At 43.3% G+C, this 27500-nt stretch overlaps 2 protein-coding genes across 3 annotated transcripts in view; both read left to right on the plus strand.

Moving 5' to 3' along the window:
* The window catches only part of LOC143277369 (uncharacterized), a 13769-nt gene extending 12815 nt beyond the window's left edge, over positions 1–954 (plus strand). Inside the window, exon 7 of the mRNA XM_076582152.1 lies at positions 907–954. Coding sequence (XP_076438267.1) covers positions 907–954 — 48 coding nt within the window. The remainder of the gene's footprint in view (positions 1–906) is intronic.
* A 10006-nt stretch (positions 955–10960) lies between these two features.
* The window catches only part of LOC143277627 (uncharacterized), a 16875-nt gene continuing 335 nt past the window's right edge, over positions 10961–27500 (plus strand). Inside the window, exons 1-6 of one of the 2 annotated variants that reach the window (XM_076582511.1) lie at positions 10961–11805; positions 16062–16576; positions 17756–18003; positions 20269–20419; positions 24858–25292; positions 25697–27500. The exon at positions 25697–27500 is cut by the window's right edge and continues 335 nt beyond it. In XM_076582511.1, coding sequence (XP_076438626.1) covers positions 10965–11805; positions 16062–16576; positions 17756–18003; positions 20269–20419; positions 24858–25292; positions 25697–27500 — 3994 coding nt within the window. In that variant the 5' untranslated portion in view covers positions 10961–10964. Of the gene's footprint in view, positions 11806–16061; positions 16577–17755; positions 18004–20268; positions 20420–24857; positions 25293–25696 lie in introns of those variants that run through there. The other variant, XM_076582512.1, reaches the window with a different exon arrangement.

A 27500-nucleotide genomic window follows, 5' to 3' on the forward strand; every position in this document is an offset into this window, starting at 1 on the left:
AATGTCGGAACGACGAGCTAGCCGTTCAACACCCAGCTTTTGCAAGCCCTGCGGCGATGGAGAGTGGTAACGGGGACAGGCAGAGGATGCTGTTGGCAGTTCCTAGTCACGACTCTGCATACAGGTGGCTTTGGGGTGATGGTCGTCTGCCGTAGACTGGGGCAGATGTGGCGCCCATATTCTCCCACAGCGTCAGAGCAGTCCTTTTTAGGGACAGCACCACTCTCCCCACATGGGGAAGGGGATATAAAAGGATCCCTAAACAAAGCCTGCCTTGCCTAGTACCTAGTGGGAAACCGCACCTACTTGGACATCCAGCACTAGTAGTCGAAAACAACAGAAGGAAAGAACCAGGAGTCATGCCCTGACTCTGCGTGCCTGGAATGTTCGCACCCTTTTGGACAGAGATGACAGACGCTCATTGCTAGAATGCTTGATCACGACATAGCAGCCCTGAGTGAAACCAGGTTTGCCGGTGAAACACAGCTGGAGGAAGTTGGACAGGGCTACACCTTCTACTGCACTGGGAAGCCAGATGGCACCCCAAGAACCTCAGGCATGGGCTTTGCCAAATAAACCATACTTGCACAACAGCTTGACAGCCTTCCACGTGGGATAAACGATAGGCTGATGACCCTGCGTCTGAAGCTGTCCGAGGATCGCTTCTCCACAGTCATTACCTGCTATGCGCCGATGATGTCTAACCGTGATGACAACAAAGAAGCTTTCTACGAGGAGCTCAGCTGTACCATTTCAGCAGTAGACAGAAAGGACAGGTTGATCATCCTTGGGGATTTCAATGCCCGCGTCGGCGTGGACTTCTCCTCGAAGCCAAAAGTCCTAGGATAGCACGGCACTGGCAAATGTAACTCCAACGGACTGCTTTTGCTCTCGCTCTACATGCAGCATGAACTGACCATCACCAACACCCTCTTCCAACAAGCGGACAAGTGATTGTCCGGCAGGGGGACAGAGGTGATGTTTCCATTACACGCTGGATGAGAGGAGCAGTCTGTTGGTCAGACCATCGCCTGGTACGCAGCAAGATGAACATTAGACTTGCACGCAAGCTCCAACCAGCCAGGCAGAAACCCCCTAGGAAGCTGAACATCCACCGCCTCCCTATCACCAAGGACGTGCTCCAGCAGCAAATCCAAGCAGCTCTCCAAGAAATTCCTGTATCGACTGATGTAGAAGAGGTATGGAGCACCTTTAGAGATGCTGTGTACACAGCAGCAGCTGACACACTCGGCTTTGTACAGTGGAGCCACAAAGACTGGTTTGACGAGAACGACTCTGGAATCTCCAAGCTTCTGAACACACTGCATATACGGCATCAGGATCACATTTCCGATAAAGACTGCCAGAGGAAGAAGAACCAGTACTTGCAAACCAAGCAACTCATACAGAAGAGGCTGCGTGAGATGAAGAACACCTGGTGGGAGAGAAAGTCCTTCAGTCTGCTACTGATGCTCACGACACGAACACCTTCCATGATGGTCTCCGAGCTGTGTATGGGCCGAGAGTCACAGGATCAACCCCTGTCCGAGCCTTGGACCAGACCACCCTCCTGACAGACAAGAAAGACATCTTTGCCCGCTGGGCAGAGCACTTCAACACCATCCTCAACAGGGACTCTTCCGTATCTGACGAGGTAATTGCAGCCCTCCCACAGCTACCAGTCAATGACTTGCTAGCTGCCCCTCCGACCAAGGCTGAGACCTGGAAGGCCCTGAAGCTGACGATGTCAGTAAAAGCACCAGGAGTGGATGGAATCCAGGCCGACATCAACAAGTATGGAGGCGAGGTGCTAATAGACAAGCTGACCGCCCTGTTCCAGTCTATCTGGAAGAGAGGGGAGGTCCCCCAGGATTTCAAGGATACTTCAATTGTCCACATTTACAAACGGAAGGGAAACAGAACATCCTGTGATAACCACCGTGGAATCTCTTTCCTCTGCATCACCGGCAAGATCTTTGCCCCCATCATACTGAACAGACTGGTTGACCATGTCTCCAACACAGTCATCCCTGAAGCACAGTGCGGCTTCCGCTCAGGCAGGGGAACATGTTACATGGTGTTTGCTGTATGCCAGACGCAAGAGAAATGCTGTGAGCAGAACAAGGAGCTCTACATGGTCTTTGTAGACCTGACTAAGGCCTTCGACACAGTGAACCGCCATGGTCTGTGGAAGATCCTCCTAAAGTTTGGCTGCCCAGAGAGCCTAATCCAGCTGATTGCGTCATTCCACGATGGCATGCAGATGAGAGTACAGGAAAATACTGAGATGTCGGATCCCTTCCCTGTGGTAAATGGAGTGAAGCAGGGCTGCGTCCTGGCACCCACACTATTCTGCCACGCTGATTGACGCCTACCAAGACTGTGACCGGGGCATCTACATTCAGTTTTGTACAGATGGCAAACTTTTCAACTTGCGGCGACTCCATTCTAGGTCCAGGGTGTTTGAGGCACTGTTGAGAGAGTTCCTCTTTGCTGATTACTGCGAGCTTGCTGCATACACCCATGAGGACATGCAGTTCATTGTGGACAGGTTCTCAACCTCCTGCAGGCGCTTTGGACTCACCATCAGCCTCAGCAAGACTGAGTCCATGCACCAACTGACTAGCTCACAGAACGCCAGTGCCTCGCCCCCACCTGCAATCAAGATCGATGACACAGAGATCAAGTCAGTCAACAAGTTTTGTGCAGAAGTGACGCTGCGCATCGCCAGATAACAGTCTCAACAACAGGCTGTGGAACAACAAAGGCATCAGGCTCAGCACCAAAATCAAAACCGACAGAGCTGTTGTGCTGACCACCTTGGTACACTGCTATGAAACATGGACGACGTATCACCGTCACATTCAACAACTTGAGCAGTTCCACCAGAGATGCCTACAAAACATCCTCGGCATAAAGTGGCAAGACAGGGTCTCCAACCTCCAGGTCCTAGAGAGGAGTGGCCTGCCCAACATCGAAAGCATGCTGATCTAGTGCCAGCTACGCTGGACAGGACACGTTGTCCAAATGACAGACAGTAGGATCCCGAAGATGCTATTATATGGCCAGCTGAAGGAAGGCCGCCGCGAACTTGGAAGACCCTGCAAGCGCTTCAAGGACACCTTCAAGACAAACCTCAAAGCCTGTGACATACACATCGCTTCCTGGGAAACTGATGCCCTTGACCGCTCTCGCTGGAGGATGCTGTGGTCTAGTGGCATGAAAACAAGAGAACGCTGGCCATTAAGGAGAAGCAGTAGCGAAGGAAGCAGGGCTCAACTTCTGGAGACGTTTTCCCTTGCAACACCTGTAGGAAGTGCTGTGCATCCAGAATCGGCCTCTTCTCCCATATGAGGACACACATCGACAGATAAGCCTGCCTGCCTACTCATCCGTCGGTCCGACGGGAGACTCCATCAACAACAACTACTACAACAACAACTACTACTACTATTACTGTGCAAAGTTTATTACGGTCACCTGTCACAGTAATAACAATGACATTAATTAATGAGGATGAGAATGCTACTACTGCTACCACTACTACTGCAACTATTACCACTACTGCCACCACCACTGCTACTACTACTGCTACTACCACCACCACCACTACTACTATGAATACCATGCATAGTTTATCATCGCCACCTGTCACTGTTGCTACGCCAAACAAAGTGTTCAGTGCTACAGTCATCACACAGATTCTTGGCACGCAAGCACACCTGGTGGGTTAAAGGCCAAGGGGTTTTTTGTTTGTTTTTTTGTGTGTTTTTTTCGATCTCCCTGGTCAACATATGTGTAGACATGCTAATGCCTGAACCCCATTCGTGTGTATATACACGCAATAGAACAAATACGCACGTTAAAGGTTCTGCATTCCATGTCAGCATTTAATGGATTATGGAAACAAGAACATACGTACCCAGCAAGCACAACCTAGAAAACGGAGTATGGTAGCCTGCATGGCGGGGTAAATAAAAACAACAACAACAACCGCCATACATACACACGTAAATATGTTACATGTCTGTGTGAGTGTGTGTGCGTGACTAAAACATGTTTGAATAACAGGAAACGAATGAAGAGCGCCCAGTGGGAGCTGTCAGCTGGCCCTACCAAGTTGGCAACCTGTTGTGTAGATTTGTGTAAAGCACTTAAAGTTTGGTCATTGACCCATGATAGGTGCTATATAAGCATTGATCGATATCATCATGTTTACCCCCACACTGTTGACCTTTGGTCAAACGAATTCAGCGTGGTGTACATTTGATCAGTGTTGACTTCTTTTTGTGCGCTTTCAACTGGCGTTACTGATTTTACTGTACGAAAGGGAAGCAATCACAAGAGAAAGAAGTTGAAATAAAGACTGGAAACTGACAACCTGACCTGTTCGGTCAGTGTTATCTCAGTGAGGTGACCGCCCTTCATAGATATAAGCAGCATCGTTAGCAGAAGAAAAAAAATCACAAAAAAACCCCAATCACTAAGGTTAATATGACACGATTTTTCTGATCTCTGTGTGTTGAACTGCACACAAATGCGATGTTCTATTCGATGTAACGTGACATATGTCATGCGATGTAGCTGATGTCACGTGATTTGTCCATTTGCCACATGTTCACCTTTGGTTCATGTGTAATGACGTAAGTCACGTGATGAAGCTGAAAGCTTTTTATCGCGAAATGGTATTCTAGGTATCGTGGCTATGACGAAAGATTTGAATAAAGAAAGACAACATTGAGAGCAATGTATGCGAAGTGTTGTTTTATACTGGCTACTTTTAAACAATAAATATAATGACTGAGTAAATAGATCATTGAATAAAAAATTAAATGAAAAAGGGTGAATGAATGAATGAAATGAATGAATGAATGAATGAATGAATGAATGAACACATAAAAAGGTGAATGCATGGATAAATACATGAATGCATGACTAACTAAATAATAAATGGATAAATAAATAAACGAATAAATGAATAATAAATACGTTATTTTTCTAAGCCATTTACAGTTGTGATGCATGGACATCTCGTAACAAAAGACATCAATGAAGTATACTGATGCAACATGACACACGAAGGAAGCAGAGGAGGAAAGGAAGGTGACACATAATGCTGAAGTGACACTGTGTATTATCATGTAAGCATGATATACTGGCGCAACTTTCTTTTCTCTCTCCATACATCATGGAGAGTGGTCAGAGACTTAGATTGGCCTAGTTAACTTGTTTTCACACTGTCACGACTAGCAACCTTAGTTTTAATTTGTTTAAGTTGTGTGTGTGTGTGTGTGTGTGTGTGTGTGTGTGTGTGTGTGTGTGTGTGTGTGTGTGTGTGTTCGTTTAATCACTTATGTTAGGATTATGATAACCCTTATTATTATCATTATTATTGATATTGTTATCATTATTATCATCATCATCGTGTGTGTGTGTGTGTGTGTGTGTGTGTGTGTGTGTGTGTGTGTGTGTGTGTGTGTGTGTACTCCGTCCCTTTCTCCTATTCTCTTTCCCTTTCTATTCTCTTTCGTCTTTCCACCCTTCCCTCTCCTCTCTATCTTTCCTTCTCTGTCTCTGTCTGCCTCTCCCTCCTCTCTCTCTCTCTCTGGATAAGAATCTGATTGCTGACGACAGACAGACATAAATACAGTGACAGCTGAATACTAACGGTGTAACTTACAGATACACCCATACCAGATTATTTTCCTGGAGGACTGATTTTTTTTTTCTTTTTCTTTCCACAAGCCATTGGTGTAACTTGTTCTTTTGTTTGTTTGTTTTTTTTCTTTTTCCCGCTAGGATTTTTACCTCACTCCTCACCACTACCTCCACTGACCCTTCAGTAGTAGTCTTAGTTGTAGTCTTTCGAACTAGAAAAGCTGCAACACCACATGACACGACACAACACAACACAACATATCACGACACGACACAACACGACACGACACAACATATCACGACACGACACAACACGACACGACACGACATATCACGACACGACACGACACGACACGACACGACACGATACGACACGACCCGACACGACACAACACGACACAACATATCACGACACGACACGACACGACATATCACGACACGACACGACACGACACGACACGACACGACACGACACGACACGACACGACACGACACGACACGACACGACACGACACGACACGACACGACACGACACGACACGACACAACACGACACGACACAACATATCACGACACGACACAACACGACACGACACGACACGACACAACATATCACGACACGACACAACACGACACGACACGACACGACACGACACAACATATCACGACACGACACAACACGACACGACACGACATGACACAACATATCACGACACGACACAACACGACACGACACGACACGACACGACACGACACGACACAACATATCACGACACGACACAATACGACACGACACGACACGACACGACACGACATATCACGACACGACACACGACACGACACGACACGACACGACACGACACGACATATCACGACACGACACAAGACGACACGACACAAGACGACACGACACAAGACGACACGACACGACATATCACGACACCACACGACACGACACGACACGACACGACACGACACGATACGACACGACACGACACGACACAACATATCACGACACGACACGACACGACATATCACGACACGACACGACACGACACGACACGACACGACACAACGCAACACACACATGCACAATTTTCAAGTTTTTATTATCCGTACAGTCCTAATGGACCACTACAAATGAATGATTTCATGCCCAAAATAAACGTTTCCAAAAGAAAAAAAAGATGAAATAAGTTGATTATTTCATAAAGACCACACACACACACACACACACACACACACACACACACACACACACACACACACACACACACACACACATCTATCTGTCTATCTATATATCTGTGTGTGTGTGTGCGTGTGTGTGTGTGTGTAACACACAGATGTATACATGTATGCATGTATGCGTGTGCGTTCGTGAGTGCGCGCGTGTGTGTGTGTGTGTAGAAACCGGGGCCAAATCTGCTGTGGGAGTCTGTTGGAATCTTGCAAAGAAAGAAAGAAAGAAAAAGAAAATAGTCGTGACGACCCAGCGGAATTGCCGAGAATTGTGGGTAATCCAACCGGATGAAAGTTAACGCCCCTGTCAACGAGAGTTTTGTTTGAAGTGGAGAAGCGGGCAATTTTATTATCCATATGCGGTCGTGGCCCTTCAAAGTGGAGGGGGAAAAAATCTTTATCTTCTGAAGGACAGGGAAGCTGTTGTGTGGAAGTGTGGGCACTGAACACGCCTCAGAACTGGAGGTAAAGGGGTGGGGTGTGTGCGGGGCTGGGGAATGGCGGGTGGAGATGCTGACAATTATCTCACACAGGGAGAAAGGGACGGGGAGTGAGACACATAGAGAGACTGATATGCTGACTACTATCTCTGACACAGAGAGAGGGAGAGAGAGAGGGAGAGAGAGAGGGAGATAGGGGGAAGTAAAATAAGGGAGAGAGATGGCGTGGGGGAGAGGGAGAGAGAGGGGGGGGAGGGAAGGAGAGAGAGGGGGAGGGATGGAGAGAGATATGGGGAGATAGAGTGTATGAGAGGGGGGGAGAGAGAGAGGGGGAGGCAGGGAGAGAGACAGAGAGAGGGGGGAAGCAGGTTGAGAAACAGACAGACAGACGTACATACAGAGTGAGTGAGACAGACAGACAGACAGAGACAGTGAGAAAGAGAGAGAGAGAGAAGTTGTCAGAGAAGAATGAGAAACAGAGAGGGGAACAGGACCTGGCACTATGATTTGTATTCGAATAGATCACACAGCTAGGCAGTGGATTGCTGGCCTAGTGATACACCTGACCAGGAAGAGAGTATTCACAAGCTCGAGTCCAATATTCGGACCAGGATTTTAAAAAAAATTTAATCTGTCTTCCTCCATATACTTGACCTTTAGCGGTGGTCTGAATGAGTGTCATTCGGACGAGACGATAAACTGGGGTCCAGTGTGCAGCATTCATTTACCGCCCGTAAAAGAAACGGTGGCAACAAAAGGGTTGTCCCTGGCCAAATTATAAACCAAAAAATTGTCTCTGATGATGATAAAAAGAAATACACTTGCAGAGAGAGACGAAAAAAAATTATTGTTTTTGGGGATTTTTGTTTTGGTGTGTGTGTGTGTGTGTTTCTTTGTTTGTGTGTGTGTTTGTCTCTCTGTGTGTGTGTGTGTGTGTGTGTGTGTGTGTGTGTGTGTGTGTGTGTGGACATAATAGAGAGAGGGAGAGAGAGAGAGATTTTTTTTCAGCTTGCAATGTGACCAGCGTATGCATCTGAAACACACACGCGCACGCGCCCTCACACACACACACACACACAGACGCGCGCGCGCACGTTCGTTCACATGCATTTATCACATATCACTGTTTTCTTCCGACACTTCAATTTTTTTTTTTTAAATTGAAGGAAATTTACATTACTTTGATTAACCTCTGACACTCACACACACCCACACACCCAGAGAGTTAAATACATGCGAGCACACACCCACATACACCGGCACAGATGCAAACACACGTGCACAACCACACATACACATGCATGTATAATTATGGGCGATGTAGCACGATGGCAATGCACTCTGAGAACAGGACAAATTTCATACAGAGACAAAACCAAAAGTATATAACTTTCTGTGCTACATAAATGAATTTTTATTTTTTTAATAAAATAAAAATAAAAGATGCGTCTCTGCCCTTGTTCACTTCACCGTTCGCTTTTTTTCTCTCTATTTTTTTTCAGTTACAAAATCATCTCTATTCTCATCAACAGTCTGACCAAGACAGAAGTCCTCCGTCTCACCTTCCCATGCCTCCCAGCCTGCACACTGACGAGGCCCAGCTACAATCGGTCCGTTCCTTTAAACACGTGGAAACGCAAAGTGTCTTCCGGCTTCACGGGCATTCAACTCACAGTCAGAACGGCCAGCCAGGCCCGAGGTGCCTTGATCGCCCAGCAACTCACACAACACGTGAAAATGCAAAACGAAGTAGAGTTCAGTTCCACTTTCTCAAGGAGGAGTCACTGCGTTCGGACAACTCCATATACGCTACACCACATCTGACAGGCAGATGCCTGACCAGCAGCATAACCCAACGTGCTTAGTCAGGCCTTGAGTGCAGATATATTTGTGTGTCTGAGTGGATTTCTTTCACAGAATTTCGGCAGGGAACAGCACTCTCGTTGCCAATAGTTCTTTGTCAGTGCGCCAAGTGCGAGCGGCACACGGGACCTCGGTTATCGTCTCATCCCAAAGACAGGATGCTCAGTTCAAACTGGGAAAGGGCAAGAGCGGGACTCGAACCCAGACCCTCTGTATTGGCAGACGAGTGTCTTTCAGTTAACCATTCAGCCATTCAGCCACCAAGGCTTGTGAAGCTGCTTTCCACAATGAGTTCAACTCTACCGGTGTACAGCATGGATTGTCCATGAAAAGCACAACCAGTAGCGTGAAATGTTTCCTATGTTCTCACTGAGGCACATTTTGGGCACTTGCTAGCAGGGTAAGAAAGGAAGATTCTGGACAAACCTGGTCCCACAAACATTGAACCGTTAAACCCGCAGGCACACCTTTATCAGGTTGGCCACTTCCTTTATATGAGTGAGACTCGAACGCCACATTTGGCTTTTGTAGGGTATGAGAAACACAGGTTTGTACAACCATTGAAACTAAGATATGACAAAGAAAGCAACAATTAAAAAAAACACAAAAAAAACAACCCCAAAACACACAAAAAAAACCACGAACACGTGTACATACCTACCTTCACCTATCCCATGCCTGCACAAACACACACACACACACACACACACACACACACACACACACACACATATATATATATATATATGTGTGTGTGTGTGTGTGTGTGTGTGTGTGTGTGTGTGTGTGTACTGGTTAATCAGTGGGTGCACGATCATTATCTGATCATATTCACACACACACACACACACACACACCCTCTCTCACTCTCTCTCTCTCTATCGCTCACAAACACATAAACAGACGCACAAACACACACACTATACAATTATCTATTTTTCTCTCTCTCTCAATTTTTTTTTCTTTTAATGAATATGCGTCCCTCTCTCTCCTTGTCATGTTAACATTAATAGAAACACTGTTTAATTACTTATTTGGTACAGGCTGTTATCCATAAAATAATCATGTCGTTATGATGTGAATGGTGTGTGTGTGTGTGTGTGTGTGTGTGTGTGTGTGTGTGTCACAGGTTAATCAAAATAGTGAAATCGGATTGAAGACATGCATGTGTATGTGTGGTTGTGCACGTGTGTTTGCATCTGTGCCGGTGTATGTGGGTGTGTGCTCGCATGTATTTAACTCTCTGGGTGTGTGGGTGTGTGTGAGTGTCAGAGGTTAATCAAAGTAATGTAAATTTCCTTCAATTTAAAAAAAAAAAAATTGAAGTGTCGGAAGAAAACAGTGATATGTGATAAATGCATGTGAACGGACGTGCGCGCGCGCGTCTGTGTGTGTGTGTGTGTGTGTGTGTGTGTGAGGGCGCGTGCGCGTGTGTGTTTCAAATGCATACGCTGGTCACATTGCAAGCTGAAAAAAAATCTCTCTCTCTCTCCCTCTCTCTATTATGTCCACACACACACACACACACACACACACACACACACACACACAGACAAACACACACACAAACAAAGAAACACACACACACACACCAAAACAAAAAACCCAAAAAACAAACACACAAAACAGAAGAAAAACAAAAACAAAAAAACACAGAAGCAAACACACACATAAATAGTCTTGATCCGAAATCAGTGACACATCACAACAGACACAAACCCTGCAGATCCAAACTTTGCATCGCAAGATATAACATTTCACAATGTTTCGGAACAGGACACTGTCATCACGTTATACAAGACTTATTTCTTTTGTGATTCTGACAATGTGGAACACGTCGATCGCCAAGAGCAGAGAACGAACAGAGACAGACAGCGTTCAGGAAGACAACAGTGAGGAGAGTGCTGCTTTCTCAACCAGCTTTCCTTTAAACGACGCTGCAGCAACATTCCCAACCAGTTTTCCTTCTGACGATTTCACGTTTTCAACCAGCCTGTCTCTAAATAATGATGTAGATACGTTTTCATCCAGCCTTCCTTTAAACAAGGACGCAGCAACGTTTTCAACCAGCTTTCCTATAAACGACGTTGCAGCAACACTCTCAACCAGTCTTCCTTTAAACCACCACGCAGCAACACTTTCAACCAGTTTCCCTTTAACCGACGATGGTGGTGCTAAACTCTCGCTGATGGGTCACCCTGTAAACGATGATGATCAATGTATCACACAAGCTTCCATTACAGAAGCCAGCACTGATAACAACAACACATCAACAGGACTGAACACATCGAGGTTTGACTGCTTCCTCCAGCTGCACGTTCCTCAGGGAAGCGTGACCCTGTTGCAGACAGGCAGCTGCAGTGGTGTTGGGGTCCTGGCCTGGAGGAGGAACGAAGGAGGTCAGCGGGTGTGTCCGGACCACCACAAGCTGTCGTCGTGCCCAGAACTGAACCCGGACACCCACGGTGTGACGACAAACAACACGGTGACGTCACCCTACCACGGGCAATGGAGACGGCCGGTGCTGTGTTTTAACTTTGCTTTCGTCAATTCGTCGTCGGCAGCACCTGGTTTGAAAGTGGTCTTTTTGACGTCCTCATTAGGTGAGTGGGGTGGTGGGTGGGGTGGTGAGTGGGGTGGAAAAGCAATGAGGGAAAGAAATTGACAACTGCGAGTTAAGCGCATCAGGAGTATCTATTTATTGATATTTATTTACTTATTCATTTATATTTTTTCGTTCTTTTTATGTATGTGTTTATTCATTATTATTTCTTTATCAGTTCTTATCATGTGCATCCAACAGCATTACTGCAGTGCCACTCATCCTGAGTCTCCCGTTCACACCCCTATCTCCCCCTCCCCTTTCCCCTATATACACAGCCACACGGGATTCGTCTGTCGCAGTCTCAGCATCGGCATGTCCACAAGGGACTACTGATGCTAGTTCTGATGCTAGTGTGTGTGTGTCATGGTCTGTGAGGTTGTGTGTGAACATGACAGGGTGAACTGAACGCTTAACGCTGAACAACTTTAATGACTCAGGCCAACAACCCCTATCATGACATTTGTGAGAATATACATAAAAAGATTCAATTAAGAAATGACACATGTACATTATATTTAGCCTTCATATAGACAGACGCACCCACACTAACCCTTCACACGACAAACCAACAATCCAAACATACACTGTCCCATACTCATCCATTCACCCACTCACGCACACATACCTGCCTACCCACCACACACACCCTTACTCACACTCACATTCACACTCTCACACATACACCATAGCGCGCACATGCGCGCATATACACGTGCGCGCGCGCGTATACACACCCACAGAAACACACACATTCTTACGCACACTCTAATCACACAAGCCCGAATATACACTCCCACATCCACACTTCCATACACAAACACACCCACGCACTCCCACAGACACATATTCTACGTATGCACACTTGCATGCATGCCTATCAACACACGAAAATAAACACATACGTTCACTCGATTGGAAACGATCAATGAAGTGGGTCTTAAACGCCGTGACAATCATTCTAGTGCTTTTCTGTTAATGGTCTTTTCCTGCAGGCCTGAACAACGAATTTTGACAAACTAACTAAATGATAGCCTTTTATCTGTGCCAACACACACACACACACACACACACACACACACACACACACACACACACACACACACACACATGCACATCACAGGTCGTCTGCCATAGTCAGGGAACCCAGTGATGCTAGGTCGCCACGATGCCACACATCACAGGAGACCCTGCTCTGCCCTGCTGCAGTATCACTTGTTGTGTCCGGTGGTGTCACCTGCTCTGATTCAACCCCTGGACAGCCGGGGAGAAAATATAGAAAATAAAAAGAAAATGGTGTTTTTAAGTCATGATCAATATCCACAACAACCAACCCAAAAGCACTAAGAAAACAGTCCAGAGACATAGCACGTGAATTTTCTGCCTTCCAGATCATTTCCCTTCTTTTGATAATGTTATCTATTACTGTAACCGTTTGTGTGTTGTTTTGTTTGTTTTGTTTGTTTTTTTTTGTTTTTTTGTTGTTGTTGTTGTTCTTGCTTTTCATATACACATGTATTTACGGGTATGGCAGTGGTGGGGTTTTAACACTGATTTCTAAGCTCCTCGCGGGCAAAGATAAACTAATCAAACTAAGTGAACATACCGTTGGTTTGGCTACAGACCTCAGGAGACATTATGTAAATGAAAACAAAATGAACGCGTTAAAACCTCATTATGAAATATCTAATGCATTATTATACTTCTCTGTTGTACTGATATATCTTCCACCTTGGAGGGTTGCTTTCGTTTGTTACTGTTGATTTACCTGTGATGGCAATGCTTTGCATGTGATCAATAGCTTGTCTCTCACTAGATGTACCAACAAGAAATAATTGGTGTGTGTGTGTGTGTGTGTGTGTGTGTGTGTGTGTGTGTGTGTGTGTGTGTGTGTGTCTGTCTGTGTCTGTGTCTGTGTGTCTGTCTGTGTGTCTGTGTCTCTTTGTCTCTGCGTTTGTGTCTGTGTGGACGTGCACGAGTACTTGTGGCCATATGTGTGTGTGTGTGTGTGTGTGTGTGTGTGTGTAGGTTCTTTAGTTTAACGTCTTTTCATATTTAAATGATATCAGACGAGGGTAGGAGATAAATCGAAAAAGTCACGGCATACGTATGCGAGTAAGCAAACGTGAGAGAGAGAGAGAGAGAGGGAGAGAGTGAGTGTATGTGTGTGTTAATATTATCATTATTATTACTACTAATACTGCTAGTAGTACTACTATTATTAGTATCATCATTACTATTATCATTCTTGATATTATTACTGAAGTCCTATATAGCCGAACATGTGAGGTCACTGGAAGGCTTTTGGTTATTGAATAATTTCAACACAAATATACATGTGATTGTTGCTAGAGCCTTCTGAATCTTTACAGCACAGGGCCTTTTTGATACTTTTTTCTTTACAATGTTGTAAAACTGTACAACAGTCACACCCATAGCTAGTTCTTTACCACTGGTTGAGAACGTGTGACACACAATACACGTCAAACAGTCATTTATGTTTGTTTTGTGACCACACCATTTACCAGTGAATAATTCGATTTGGAGATGGATACAAACAAGAGACAACTGAGGAACTGCAAGAGAGAGAGATAGAGACAGAGACAGAGACACACACACAGAGATAGAGACAGAGACAGAGACACACAGAGAGAGATAGAGACAGAGACAGAGAGAGAAGAGTATGTGTGTTGGGGAATGTGACATCAAAATCCAACAGTTAGTTCCTGTATAATTTATACTTGTTACAGTTGTCTGGGACAGGGATTTTGTGTGTGTGTGTGTGTGTGACGTTATCGGGTTACGTCATGTGCACGTTGCAACTTCTGGTTGTCAAATTTGGACCTCTGTATTTCCAGAACATGGAAATCAGCGTCTGTGTTATGAATGGAATGTGACGTCTGATTGCGTATGTGTCATCAGTATAAAATTACGTCCTTGTCATTCATAACGTGGCGAGAGTCTATTGTCGACGTTCTGAAGAAGGATGAAACATCAATGGAAACCCTATGTTTGGACTTGACCAACTTGTGTGTGTAATGCAGTGCTGTCTTCATTATTTTATTTCATTTAGTAATGATAATAATAATAATGGATACCTATATAGCACACTATCCCGAAATCTGCTCTAGGTGCTATACAAAAACGCTTTTGTTAACATAAAACATTACATCAATGTTACATACACACACCAAAATGTGACTACACACACACACACACACACACACACACACACACACACTGCATACATACATTTAACATACATGTGTATCTAATAGCTACCCTAACACATACGCACACATAGGCAAGCACAAACTTACATAAACACACGCACACACAGTACACATTCATATACATGCATGTAGTTATGTACACATACATACATACATACATATATATATATATATATATATATATATATATATATATATATATATATATACATAGTCAAGCACATCTAATGCAAAGGAAGTGGACCTGCCACAACTGAACTTATTGCTGGGGGAAAAGGTGAGTTTTGAGACGAGATTTAAAAGATCCGAGGGAATCAGAATGATGGAGGTTATCAGGGAGCTTGTTCCACGTCTTTGGCGATTGAAAAGAAAACGATCTGTGTCCATAGGTCTTACTTCTGACGTGAGGTATTCTGAGAAGTCGATTATCAGAGGAAGAACGGAGCTGGTGAGACGGGGTATAGATATGGAGGAGTTCAGAAAGATGCTTGAGGCCAGATCCGTTGACTGCAGAAAAGGTCAGAGTGGATAGCTTATAGTCTATTCGATCAGAAACAGGCAACCAGTGGAGAGACTGAAGGAGAGGAGAAACATGGTCAAATTTAGAAGCTCTGCAAATGAGTCTGGCAGCGTTATTCTGAATTCGTTGGAGTCTGTCTAACAGATATTTGGGAAGGCCGGCCAAAAGAAAGTTGCAGTAATCCATATTTACCCTTTTTTTTATCATTCATCCATTTCTCAGTATTGTTTGAAGCTTGCAGGCACTCTGTGAAATTGCTGTGACTATGAGCTGTTGCACAGAATGCGTGAACGTTTTCAAGCAGTGCTCTCTCTCTCTCTGTCTCTCTCTCTGTCTCTCTCTCTCTCTCTCTCTCTTGTATCTCTGTCCCTCTATCTCTCAGTTTCTTCATTTCGTCTCCATTTTGTGTCCCCCTTTCGAGGGCTAACTGGAAATAAAAAGACAATGTTTACTTATTCAATCATCGGTAGAAAGTAAATATCCTTTCTTCCTCCTCTCTTCCAGGGTACATCCAGACACCCAGACACATCAACAAACACTACAACAGCTGTGCAATCCTGACTCCTCCACCTGGACAGATGATCTTTGTAAGTGTTAATAAATCCTCCAGCCCCCGCGTTTCGTTCGCTCGATTCCAAAGCCCCTGTGGACCTATAAAGTATCCCATTAGAGACCTTCGTTTGCCATTCATTTTCCCAGACCTGCAAACATTCGTTGTAAGAATGTCATGGTATCTGAGAAACCTGGTTGTGTCCGACACTGAAGACGGACAAAACTGGAACGGAACAAGGCCCTTGACTTTGCTTTATGTTACTCAGAATAGTGGATCACAAAGTATGGGTCTAGTGTTCTCCTTCCAGCAGAGAAGACCCGTGTCGACGAGTTATCAGTGGAACTGCTCCAAGTCTGAATGGCCCGAGTTGTACCGACACTTTCCCTGTGACGGCCAGCTACAGTGTTTGGGTGGTGAGGACGAAACCCATTGCTACTACCATTCAGATGACTGCGGGGCGGGCAAGGTGACCTCTCTCTCCGTGTGTGTGTATGTGTGTGTGTGTGTGTGTTTGTTTGTGTGTGTGTGTGTGTGTGTGTGTGTGTGTGTGATTGTCTTTGTCATTCTGTCTGCTAGTCTCTTTATATGACGCGATTGCCTGACTGTTTGTCTGCCTGTCTCTCTATGTGTGTGAATGACTGTCTTCATGCCTGCTTGTGTGATTATCTGTCTGTCTGCTTGTCTCTCTATATGTTTTTTTTTACTATGTTGTTCCGTGTTTTTGTCTGTCTTTATATGCGATTGTCTACTTGTCTGTTAGTCTGCCTGCCCGTCCCTCCATATGTGGGATTATCTGAATGTCGTTCTGTGCTCTTGTCTGTCTTTATGTGTGATTCTCTGTCTGCCTGCCTGCCTGTCTGTATGTGTGGCTCACTGTCTCTCTGCCTCCCTCTCTCTGTATATGTGTGATTGCGTGTCTGTCTGCTAGTCTCTTTTTTTGTGGGATTGTCTGACTCTGTCGGCCTGTCTAAGCAAGGTGATTCTGTGTGTGTACGTGTGTGTGTGTGTGTGTGTGTGTGTGTGTGTGTGTGTGTGTTTCTCAGTTTGCCTGTCTATACATGTCTGTATCAGTTTCTGTCAGTCTGTTTGCCTATCTATGTCTATGTCTCTCGTCTGTCTGTGTAGGTATGATTGTGTGGTATGTGGAAAGCCATCTTTTATTTATTTGTTTATTGCAACCTGTGTGCGTCATTTATTTTACGTCATGTTTTATTGTCGTCATCAGTGTTGATCGAGTGACCTCATTTTATGTATGTGGTGTGGATGAAGATTTAATAACGATTCACATGTGCGTGCGTTTGTGTGTGTGTGTGTGTGTGTGTTAAATTTATTTTCGGGGATCGTGCGCTAAATAGTGGGCACCATGTCCTCTCGCAATTGAGAGGAAACGTCGGAGGGGAACAACAACACTTTCTCGCAATGCCACGCTTTCTCGTAAAGTTAGAGAAAACGTATGGGCGTCGGGAAACGAATGATGAGCACCCAATGGCAGTCGTCAGTCGGCTGTACCCAGGTAGGTGGCAGCATATTGTGCAAATGACCCTGTGTTTGTAAAATGCTTAGAGCTTGGTATCCGAACTAGGGCACGCACTATATGAGTGTCCATATCATTCATATCAGTCATTCGTACATCTGTTTGTTGCAGATTACAGTGGATGGCAGCTGCTTCATTATTATAAGAGAGTCTTACTGGGCTACAACAACACGTAGTGAAGCAGAACAGAAGTGTGAGAGACAAGGCGCCATGCTGGCCAGTTTTGATTCCTTCAGGCAGTGGGACAGCCTCGTGTCAACCCTTCAAGACATGGGTCACAGAAAAACTCACCTGTGGATTGACATGCACAGTGTCAGGAGCACTATGAAGACCTCAGAAGATACCTACATGAAGAACATGTAAGCTTTTCTTTTTTGCTGAAGCATGTGTGCTCTCTGTAGTTTTTTGCCCATATCTTTTGATGTGCGAAACAAATCACAAACAGAGATTGGTATGTTACCGTAAGGCAGTGGACAAGCATGCGTTACTGACTGACAACCAACGTTGACATGCATGACCTCCCCCCCCCCCCCCCCCCCCCCCCCCCCCCCCCCCACACACACACACTCCAATATTGTGTAAACACAAAGAATGCAGCTAATCCCAAACATTTTCGAAATTTGACACTGACAGCACATCCAAGACAAATTGCAAGTCTAATGTACAGAATTCGTTTAAATACCTTTCGTACAAAATTTTCTAAAGATATAAAATGTATGTGCGGAAAGCAAATAACTGTAAGGGTCATCTACTCGTCCATTGTCCAAGCATAAGACAGTTAATTCCAAAAGGTGTAGTTGATGACTTTTCTACCAACATTCCATTAGCCACTGAAAAGATTTTGAATGATTATTCATTGCTTAGAATGTTCTCGGGAATTTCAAACTCCAGTCCACTTGATATCCTCCTTTGATGTATTCTAAATGATGTTGTTATTTATATTTACATTGTTGTAAGTTAATACTTGTTTATATGCATACACATATTCTCCTTCCTGTGACACCTCATTCATTACACACAACAGTCTCTTTCAACTTTAATTTCTTCTGCGTTTTCTCTAATACATAACATGAACACTTTCTTACACTAATATTCACATGCATTCACTTTACCTTTATCCACTACATTTCTTCTTTCCGTCTAATAATACTTATAGTGAATAAACGTTAAACTGAAGAAGAACACACACACACACACACACACACACACACACACACACACACACACACACACACACACACACACTGATACATGTTCCAAAATTGAATGGTCCAAAACAATGACGATGTGCTCTCTCTGGGTAGAGAAGTATGTTGTGACAAACGTAAAATACAATACAATAAATTGAGGAGGAGAAGGAGGCGGAGAATATCAATAATGTTTTGTCCTGTTTCGTTTGTATTTAGTTTTTGCTTTGTTACTATGCTGCTGTTGGTGCTATTACTGTTCATCCCAACACCGATTGTCATTACATCAAGTTTTGGGTTGATGTCATTATAGTGTTTTCTTCTTGTGAAGGGAATATTTATTGTACGATTTGGCTATGTCACTATAGTTTGATCTGAACTGGCATTGTGGAGAAAGGTTTGCTATGCACGTGCTTTAGGCACCGAAGGGAAACTGATTACATGAATTACTGTATCGTGAAGAACACCAAAATATTGTCATTCCTATCTGGATGTACGGTAGTTCAGGTCACACAAGTGACCTGGGGTGGGTTCCATGAACGAGCTCAGCAGCGCTAAGTTTGCTTATCGTTAAGAATGTACCCAACTCCACGATAAATTCCACATACTTAGGAACTTCTTAATTCTGAGCAAACTCAGCACTGCAAAGATCGCCTCAAGTTGCCCTGGTGGATAGATAGACACTGGTGTCTGAAGTGTTGCGGGACACTTGATGTTCTTAGAGAATGCAAATCCCGGATCTTGGGACTGTGGAGCTTTAGGAAATCCGATGTTGAAGTGATCGTAAATTTAGTGTTCTCCTCGAATTTGAAAATGTTAAATTCGTTGTAATCGTTTCTTCTTAATTTTCATAAATTTCGGATTTTTCTTTATATTTACTTTTGAGATAAGTAATATGAGAATTCGAGTTGGTGAAAGTATGTGTAAGTTGATAACCAAAAAAAAAATGTTGGTTTACTAAAACTGGTTTCTGAGGTCAGAGGATCCTCAGTGCCTGTTTTGGGACCAAAATCAGTAGGCCTGTACAGTGGTGAGAACCTTCAACCTATCAGAAGGCCACAAAGAAATAAATCTTCTGGTGAACTGAAGGATGGCCACGAAATAGATGGGGGTTTTTGTGTACACAGATTTATGAAGATATTTATGAAGTCTAATCTGAAAGTGTGAAGAATACGGAAAGTTTACAAGTTTTTTTTATAATAGTTTTCCCTAGATTGCTGTAATGATTTAACATCCCAGGAGGGAAATGTGAACATATTCATTTTTCTTTGAATTTTGTGATACTAAGGAAGTTTTTTCATTTGTCCTGTTGTTTTTCCTGGGTTGGAATGAAGACAGACTGCGTACATTGTGTGCGAGTCGTGTGAGCTTGAGTGGAGAAAATGCGACAGCGTGACAGTGATGGTCTATATTTTGCCATGTTCTTGCTCTTCACAGGTACATCAACACCTGGCAGTGGGGCAGTGGTGGCTCAGTGGTCTACAATTTCCACGCTTCATTCCATCAAGAGTGCAATCAAGCTTACTTATCCACCACTGCAAATGATCTGCAGAAAAGGTCCAGCATTTCCACAACTCTGTGTTCTGGGGTACTCAGAATTTTTTTTTTAATCAAAATAAGTTTTCAAAACAAACAAACAAAAAATTATGGTGACAGTCATGTTTGGGTGCTTTTTTTTTATGAAATCCATTCATACACGCAAAGAGATAAAATAGAACTAAGAAAAGAAAAAAAAAGATATTCGCCATGGCACAAACGTGTGCAGAATTAATTTCAAAAGGTGAAAAGAGAAAACAAAATGGATTAACATTTTTGGTGCTATATAGATGATAATGCATCATTTTAGGCATTGCAAACATGGCATTATTGATATCAATACAAGGTGGGCAATGTTCCGTGAAATCATGTTATTTATTGGGGGGTTTTTCAGTCTGTACAGCTATCTATACAGGTACCATTTTCAAACAAAGTTTTATATGACATTTTCGAAAATTGTAAGTATTTTTCAAATAATCAGAATCAAATTATGTGCCATCTAAGAAATGATCGATAGCCAGTCAATGTTTGTAAACTCAGCATCTGTGTATTGAGTGTTTGGCAATTATTTTAAATCATGCTTGGTATTATCCAGTGATATTCTGAATTATCCATTCCTTAAGTCTATTATTAGCAATGGAACTGTATAATTTGCTACACATAACTCATTGATAGATACCCCTGTGTTCATTTATGACATTATTGTTATCACCTTTTAAAAATAATGGCATGTTTATGGTTTCTGACCAGTTGCTTAGATATTTTAACCCCAGCACCAAACAAAAAAGCATTACAGTTAATAGTAATCTCTGAGAAACAGGTCCATCAAGTATAACATTTATCTGTCATTTCAACATACACATTTTCAGCTATTTTCTCCTCTCTCTTTTTCTTCCACGTTATTTTCTAGTGAATTAAAATTTAAAACGCTGAAACCATTCCTGCACATATAATTGTTCAAACAAAAAGGAAAAAAAATATATAAATGCATAGATGACAATTACCAAATGGTAACGGTCCTGAGCTGCTGTTGTTGCCCTTGGTCTGCCTGATCGTGGGTGGTCGCCAACATCTCTGGTGGCTTGAAATCTTGCCCACAGCCTGCTGATGGTGTTTTGGAAAAACTTGGAAAGGTCGGGCAACCTCGCTTTGACTCTGGCCCACCTGTAGAAACCCTAAAACTGCGTGCCCGTCTTTTGCTCATAAAGGGGCCATCTTTCTGGCAAATTCTGTTTGGTCTTTTCCCGGTAAAATGAACCCCTTTTTATTGGGTTTTCAAAGACAAGGTGTAAACTGACTTCACGAATTTTTATCCAAATCCACTCAAGCAACACAAGTGAGCAACCAAAATTTGCAGTTTGACGTTTTAGACACTCCCCGTGCGTGCGTCACGTGCACAGCGAAAACCTGCATTGATGTAAAGTCAATAACCAGGCGAACATTTGTTGTAGACGAAATTTGGTCACTGCAAAAACATCACAAAATTATTGTAGAATAAACAACCATGCCTTTCTTTTTTTTAAGTCTCTCTCTCTCTCTCTCTCTCTCTCTCTCTCTCTCTCTCTCTCTCTCTGTGTATATACGTGTATATGTATATGTAGCCAAGCACTCAACTTCAGATACTACTTCAGATAGCGCTCTTAGGCTTCAGATACTGCTTCACGCACAAGCTGTATAGCAGACGGCGATTTCGCAACTAACCACCAGCCTTCAACGACCGGTGTAGAATGTGTGATGCCATTCCAGGTTTAAATGCAAAGCCCATTTAAAACCTATTCTCTAAACATCTTTTAAATCAAGTCTCTGTATCGTTCACTGCAATATTATATTTGTTGTGCTTACACACACACTTCAATCAGCTAGAAGCTTACTTGATTTCAGTTTAATAGTTCGTCAGTCTAAAGATTTCAACTGATGCTGAGCTTACGTCATTTTGTCCTCGCCACACAGCAACTCTAACCAGTGTCACGGTACGCTATTGGCTGAGCTGGTATCTGTGTTTCTGCTCCACCGTATTTAATTAATATCTCTTTTGTCGGATCAGTAAAGTACGAGTATTATATACTGGCAGAATCATCACAATTCCATCTTTAACTCACTCAGTACGGCCAGTCCTCTCTTCTCCTCTACACAGACCCCTCGGATGTCCAGTGGGTGTCTGAATGACCCAACCTTTAGCTTCCGTCGTCAGAATTGTGGTGGAGTGGGTGATCATCTGGTCACTTTTTACCTGTTGAATCACTGGCAAGGCCCTGCTCTCTCTCTCTCTCTCTCTCTCTCTCTCTCTCTCTCTCTCTTGCTGTGTCGCAAGCAGTGTATGTGTGTGTGTGCATTGTCCAGAGGCTGACATCTCGCTACATATCACTGCACTGTTTTATCTCCTCTTCTTCTTATCCTTGTTTTCTTCTTCTCTTTTTACTTCTAAATAACTATTGTAGAATTAAAATTTGTGACTGGCCTCTATATGTTCCTGGCCTGCGAGGGGATTCTTGTCTATCCTTTCATTCAATCAGTCATTATTAATTCTTTTGTACCGTACACTCGGCTACATATAAAATGAGAGAGACAGACAGACAGATAGGCAGAGAAACAAAAAAGGAAACTGAAACAGGCTTCTCTCTCTCTCTCTCTCTCTCTCTCTCTCTCTCAAATCTATCAAATGGTTTTACACACAAAACAGAGAGGATGGTGCCAGGAGTTGACTTATGACAAACAAGAGAGGCAAGGCCTTCAAGACTCACTTATGATACACTTTAAAAAAAAATCCTAATCATTTAAATGCGTTCCATATTTCTTATCATAAAGCTTCGGGTTAAAAGAAAAAGAAAAAAAAGTCCTAACGGCAGATTCGAACTCCATGTGTTCGGGTGAGAAGAAACTGTCTTACCCATTACACTATTGTGGCTCCTCAACTGACGTTCAAAAATATAACATTTAAACATGCTTTTTTAAAGGGCGATAAATTGATTGCGGTATTCACAGTGAGAACGCTGTTTAAATCATATTATTCTGGTGTAGCTTGGGCATTCAAAAAATCTTTAAGGGCAATTAAAAATTCTTTTTAAGTAAGCGGTAAAGGAGACATGGCTATCACCACAATCACACTGCAACATTTAGCAGTTTTCTCTGGATCTAGATAGATGTACAAGTTTCAGTTAGTTACACCCGGTTGACACGGTCAGTTCAATTTCTCTTTTATGTTCATTCTAGTTTTATAGTTTTAAAGTTGGTATGAAAATTGAGTATTTTGTTAAACTAATAACATGTAGAGCAAAGTACAAGTACTTCTAAACGTCTTATGAAGTGAAAAGGACTTCATTTTGAGAAAAGTCAAGACTGGAAATGTTTACGTTTCATCATTTCAAGGGTATTAACTCACATGGTTTATTATTTTTAACTGTGAATTCCGACTGATTCTGTGGATATTTTTATGGCAGTTTGGGGCATAATCCAGTAAGTGATGAGGCATTCACAAATCTCTCTCTGAATAAAAATTTAACTGTCTCCTTCTCCAACTTTCCATCACATGTTATCGTGTATTGTCGATTGAATATAAGATTGAACGGGCAGGTCAACAACTTGAAACAAAATGGCGTCGTTCGCGTTCGCGAAGAATATGAGCACGCGCTTTGAATGTGTATAAATATGTGTGCACAATTGATTTTTGCCCATGACCTTCAGGGCTCAGTCAATAGATCTATAAAGTCCACTCGTCGTATTGATTTCAGTATTTTCCGAAAAAGACCATTTGGGCAAATGAACATAGTGAAAGCCCTGTACACTGAGAGTAAAACACACAAGCTTTTTATGTATTGAGCATAATTTCAAAATATAATGCTTAAGATGAGAAAGATCAGTTTAAAGCAAATTAAGTCGCCTAGCATTAATTACAGATTAATTTCCTTTTTTTACTATCTGCACCAAAACGTTTGCAAAATAAATATAACTTCCATGCTTAGCAAAAGAAGTTCCTGTTTGAACAAAAAAATGGTAACAATGACTGCTCTTGTTGTTGTGTCAAATATCAGATCAAAGTGCCATGTTTAGAGGAGAAAAAAAAAAACCCAGTAAATGCAGTTTGCATATAATTTGGCTTCTTTTTTAAAATTTTTGTGCCCATCCCAGAGGTGCAATGTTGTTTTAAACAAGATGACTGGAAAGAACTGATTTTTTTTTTTTTTTTTTAATACTATTTTTATGCCTAATTTGGTGCCAACTGACAAAGTATTTGCAGAGAAAATGGCACTGTTAAAGTTTACCACGGACACACACACAGACAACCGAACACCGGGTTAAAACATAGACTCACTTTGTTTACACAAGTGAGTCAAAAAAGGAAAAGAAGAGATCTGAAACAGTTATGATCTGTAGTTGCGTGTGAGTGCCTGTGTGTGCATGCTACATGCATGCGTGTGCCTGCATGCCCGCGCGCACTCGCGCGTGTGTGTATGTGTAAAGACATACAAATAACCACTGTCTGCATCTTCTAGGGCGCCAGGTCAATACAAACAAATTCGACGATCTGCAAAATGCCCACGCCATCATCAGACAGCCAGCCCAACCACAACAAAATCATCATTGAAGCCCAGATTGACATGGCTGCCACGTCACGTGTACCGCTCGCGACCTGCCCTTCCGGGCACGTGACACACGTAGCACTGGCTTGTGACCCTGACAGTCAGTGCCTGGAGAAACCAGAGAGCTTACACACGTCACGCACTGTGATGTGTAAAGCTGCTGCTGTTAATACTGCTGCTGCTGCTGCAACAGTAGGCACTCCTTACTTCCAGTGTGCGATGACCGGTGACTCCGTGCCATACAGTCTGGTGTGTGACTGGTGTCAGGACTGTGCCGACAACAGCGACGAATCGTTTTGTCGCTTCCCACCTTGTGCCAGCAGTGCTTTTGACTGTGGTCAGCGACAGGTATTGTCTCTATTGCTGTCTTTATCTGTCTGTCTTTCTCTTGACAAGTTTGTCTGTCTGCCTCTGTCTCTCTTGCTTTCTTCTGTCCTTGTTTTTCAATGAATATATATATATATATATATATATAGAGAGAGAGAGAGAGAGAGAGAGAGAGAGAGAGAGCACAATTGAAGAGACAGAAAAGTGTTCATAACAGAGAACAACAGATAGAGAGACAGGCAGACAGACAGTCAGACAGACAGACAGACAACTGGCAGATAAATAGAAAAGAGACCAGTGTTCATGACAGGAAGGGAGACATCTTAGCTTGTTGTTTTTGTTCAGTGACCTGATCCTAATCAACTATGCAAATGTTCCTTCTCTATTCCTGACATTTCTCTTTGGTATCCATATACCGTTTTCAGTGTGTAAGTCTCAAACAAGTGTGTGATCAGTTAGTCAACTGCCAGACCGGACGTGACGAGCTGTATTGTGATTCACAACCTACCCAATCATTCAACATCATTTTCAATGTGACACGCCCACCAGCACTCGTCAGTTTTGACAGACCCGGAAGTTTCTCTTTGATAGCTCTTCCCGGAAATACGACTCGATGCCCACACTCTCACTTCCTGTGCCCTGGGAATGGTTACTGTCTGCCTGTCTACACCAGGTGTAATGGTATGACGGACTGTCCGGGACATGGGGATGAAGCTGGGTGTGATGAATTCACATGCAAAGGGCTGTACCAATGTCGTGGGAAGGACCGACAGATATGTCTACACGTAGATCACCTCTGTGACGGTTGGCCTCAGTGTCCACAGCAGGATGATGAACAGATGTGTGAATTGACTGACTCTTGTCCTGATCAGTGTGTTTGTTATGGACTTTCCTTGACCGACTTGTTCGTCTTCAAACCTGAAGCTTCCCCCAAGTTACGTTATCTGGAAGGCAGGGGGAGTGGACTGACCTTGGATGTCATCACAAATCAGACTATGCTGATTTACCTTGGAGCTGGAGCGTGTGGCTGGAGAAATCTTAGTGCCATGCATCTGCCTAATCTTCATGTGTTAGATATAAGTGGAAACATAATACAATATATAAATTTTAATCATCTTTCACAATTACACAACCTCAAAGAACTGGATCTGTCTAATAATCCATTGTCTGGAATTTCTATGTCCAGTACGGAGCATAGATTGGAATCCCTGCTGTTTCTGAATATTTCCCGTGTTTCATATCACTTTCCTGACTTACACTCTTTCTCAAATATGATGCCCCTGATTGAAGGTATAGACTTTTCGCATAGTGGGCTGAAATCTCTTCAAGGTAGGGGATTGTTTCGAAGCCTAAAGACCTTAGATTTGCAAGGTTGCACTGTGTCTGATTTCAGTCCAGAATTTATGAAAGAAATGGCTCAGCTGCAACAGTTATTTGCTGATGACTTCATGCTTTGCTGTTCTGCAGTGCTACCTGATAGTTTTGTGGGAATATGCATTGTACCAGAGGATGAGATCTCCTCTTGTGATAATTTGCTGAAATCTGACTCTTACCGAGCTGCTATTGTGATCTTCATCACAGCTGCCTTGTTGGGAAACCTGTGCAGCATTGTATACCGTATCTGGTCCTTATCCTCAAAACAGAAAGTGGGTTATGCAGTGTTTGTTATTCATCTGTCTGTGTCTGACTTTTTTATGGGCGTTTACTTGCTGATAATCGGAATAGCAGACCGTTTATATGCTGGTACCTACCTGTGGAATGAATTTTATTGGAGAAAAAGCACAGCATGTACAATTTCAGGATTCATCTCCCTGTTGTCTTGTGAAGTGTCATCAATTCTTATTGGCCTCATCACCCTTGATCGATTTCTGGTGATGCGCTTTCCTTTCAGTCATCTTCGTTTCGGAACATCATCAGCTCATGTTGCCTGTGCTGTCAGCTGGGGAATAGGGATTATCCTTGCCTCAATCCCTTTACTCCCTGTGACGTCCCACTGGGAATTCTACAGCCAGACTGGCATCTGCATTCCTCTGCCAATTACTAGAATTGACTTCCCTGGTCGCTATTATTCCTTTTGCATCATGATTGTATTTAACATGGTCATATTCACGTGCATTGCTGCAGGCCAGGCTCTGATCTACTGGTCAGTGAGGGCCAATACCATGCCAGATCAAGGATCAAACAGCAAAGAAAACGTCGTGATCAAAGACAAAACCAGATCCAAAGAGG

This window comes from Babylonia areolata, chromosome 34 (assembly GCF_041734735.1).
Source record: "Babylonia areolata isolate BAREFJ2019XMU chromosome 34, ASM4173473v1, whole genome shotgun sequence".
In the NCBI taxonomy this organism is placed as follows: Eukaryota; Metazoa; Mollusca; class Gastropoda; order Neogastropoda; family Buccinidae; genus Babylonia; species Babylonia areolata.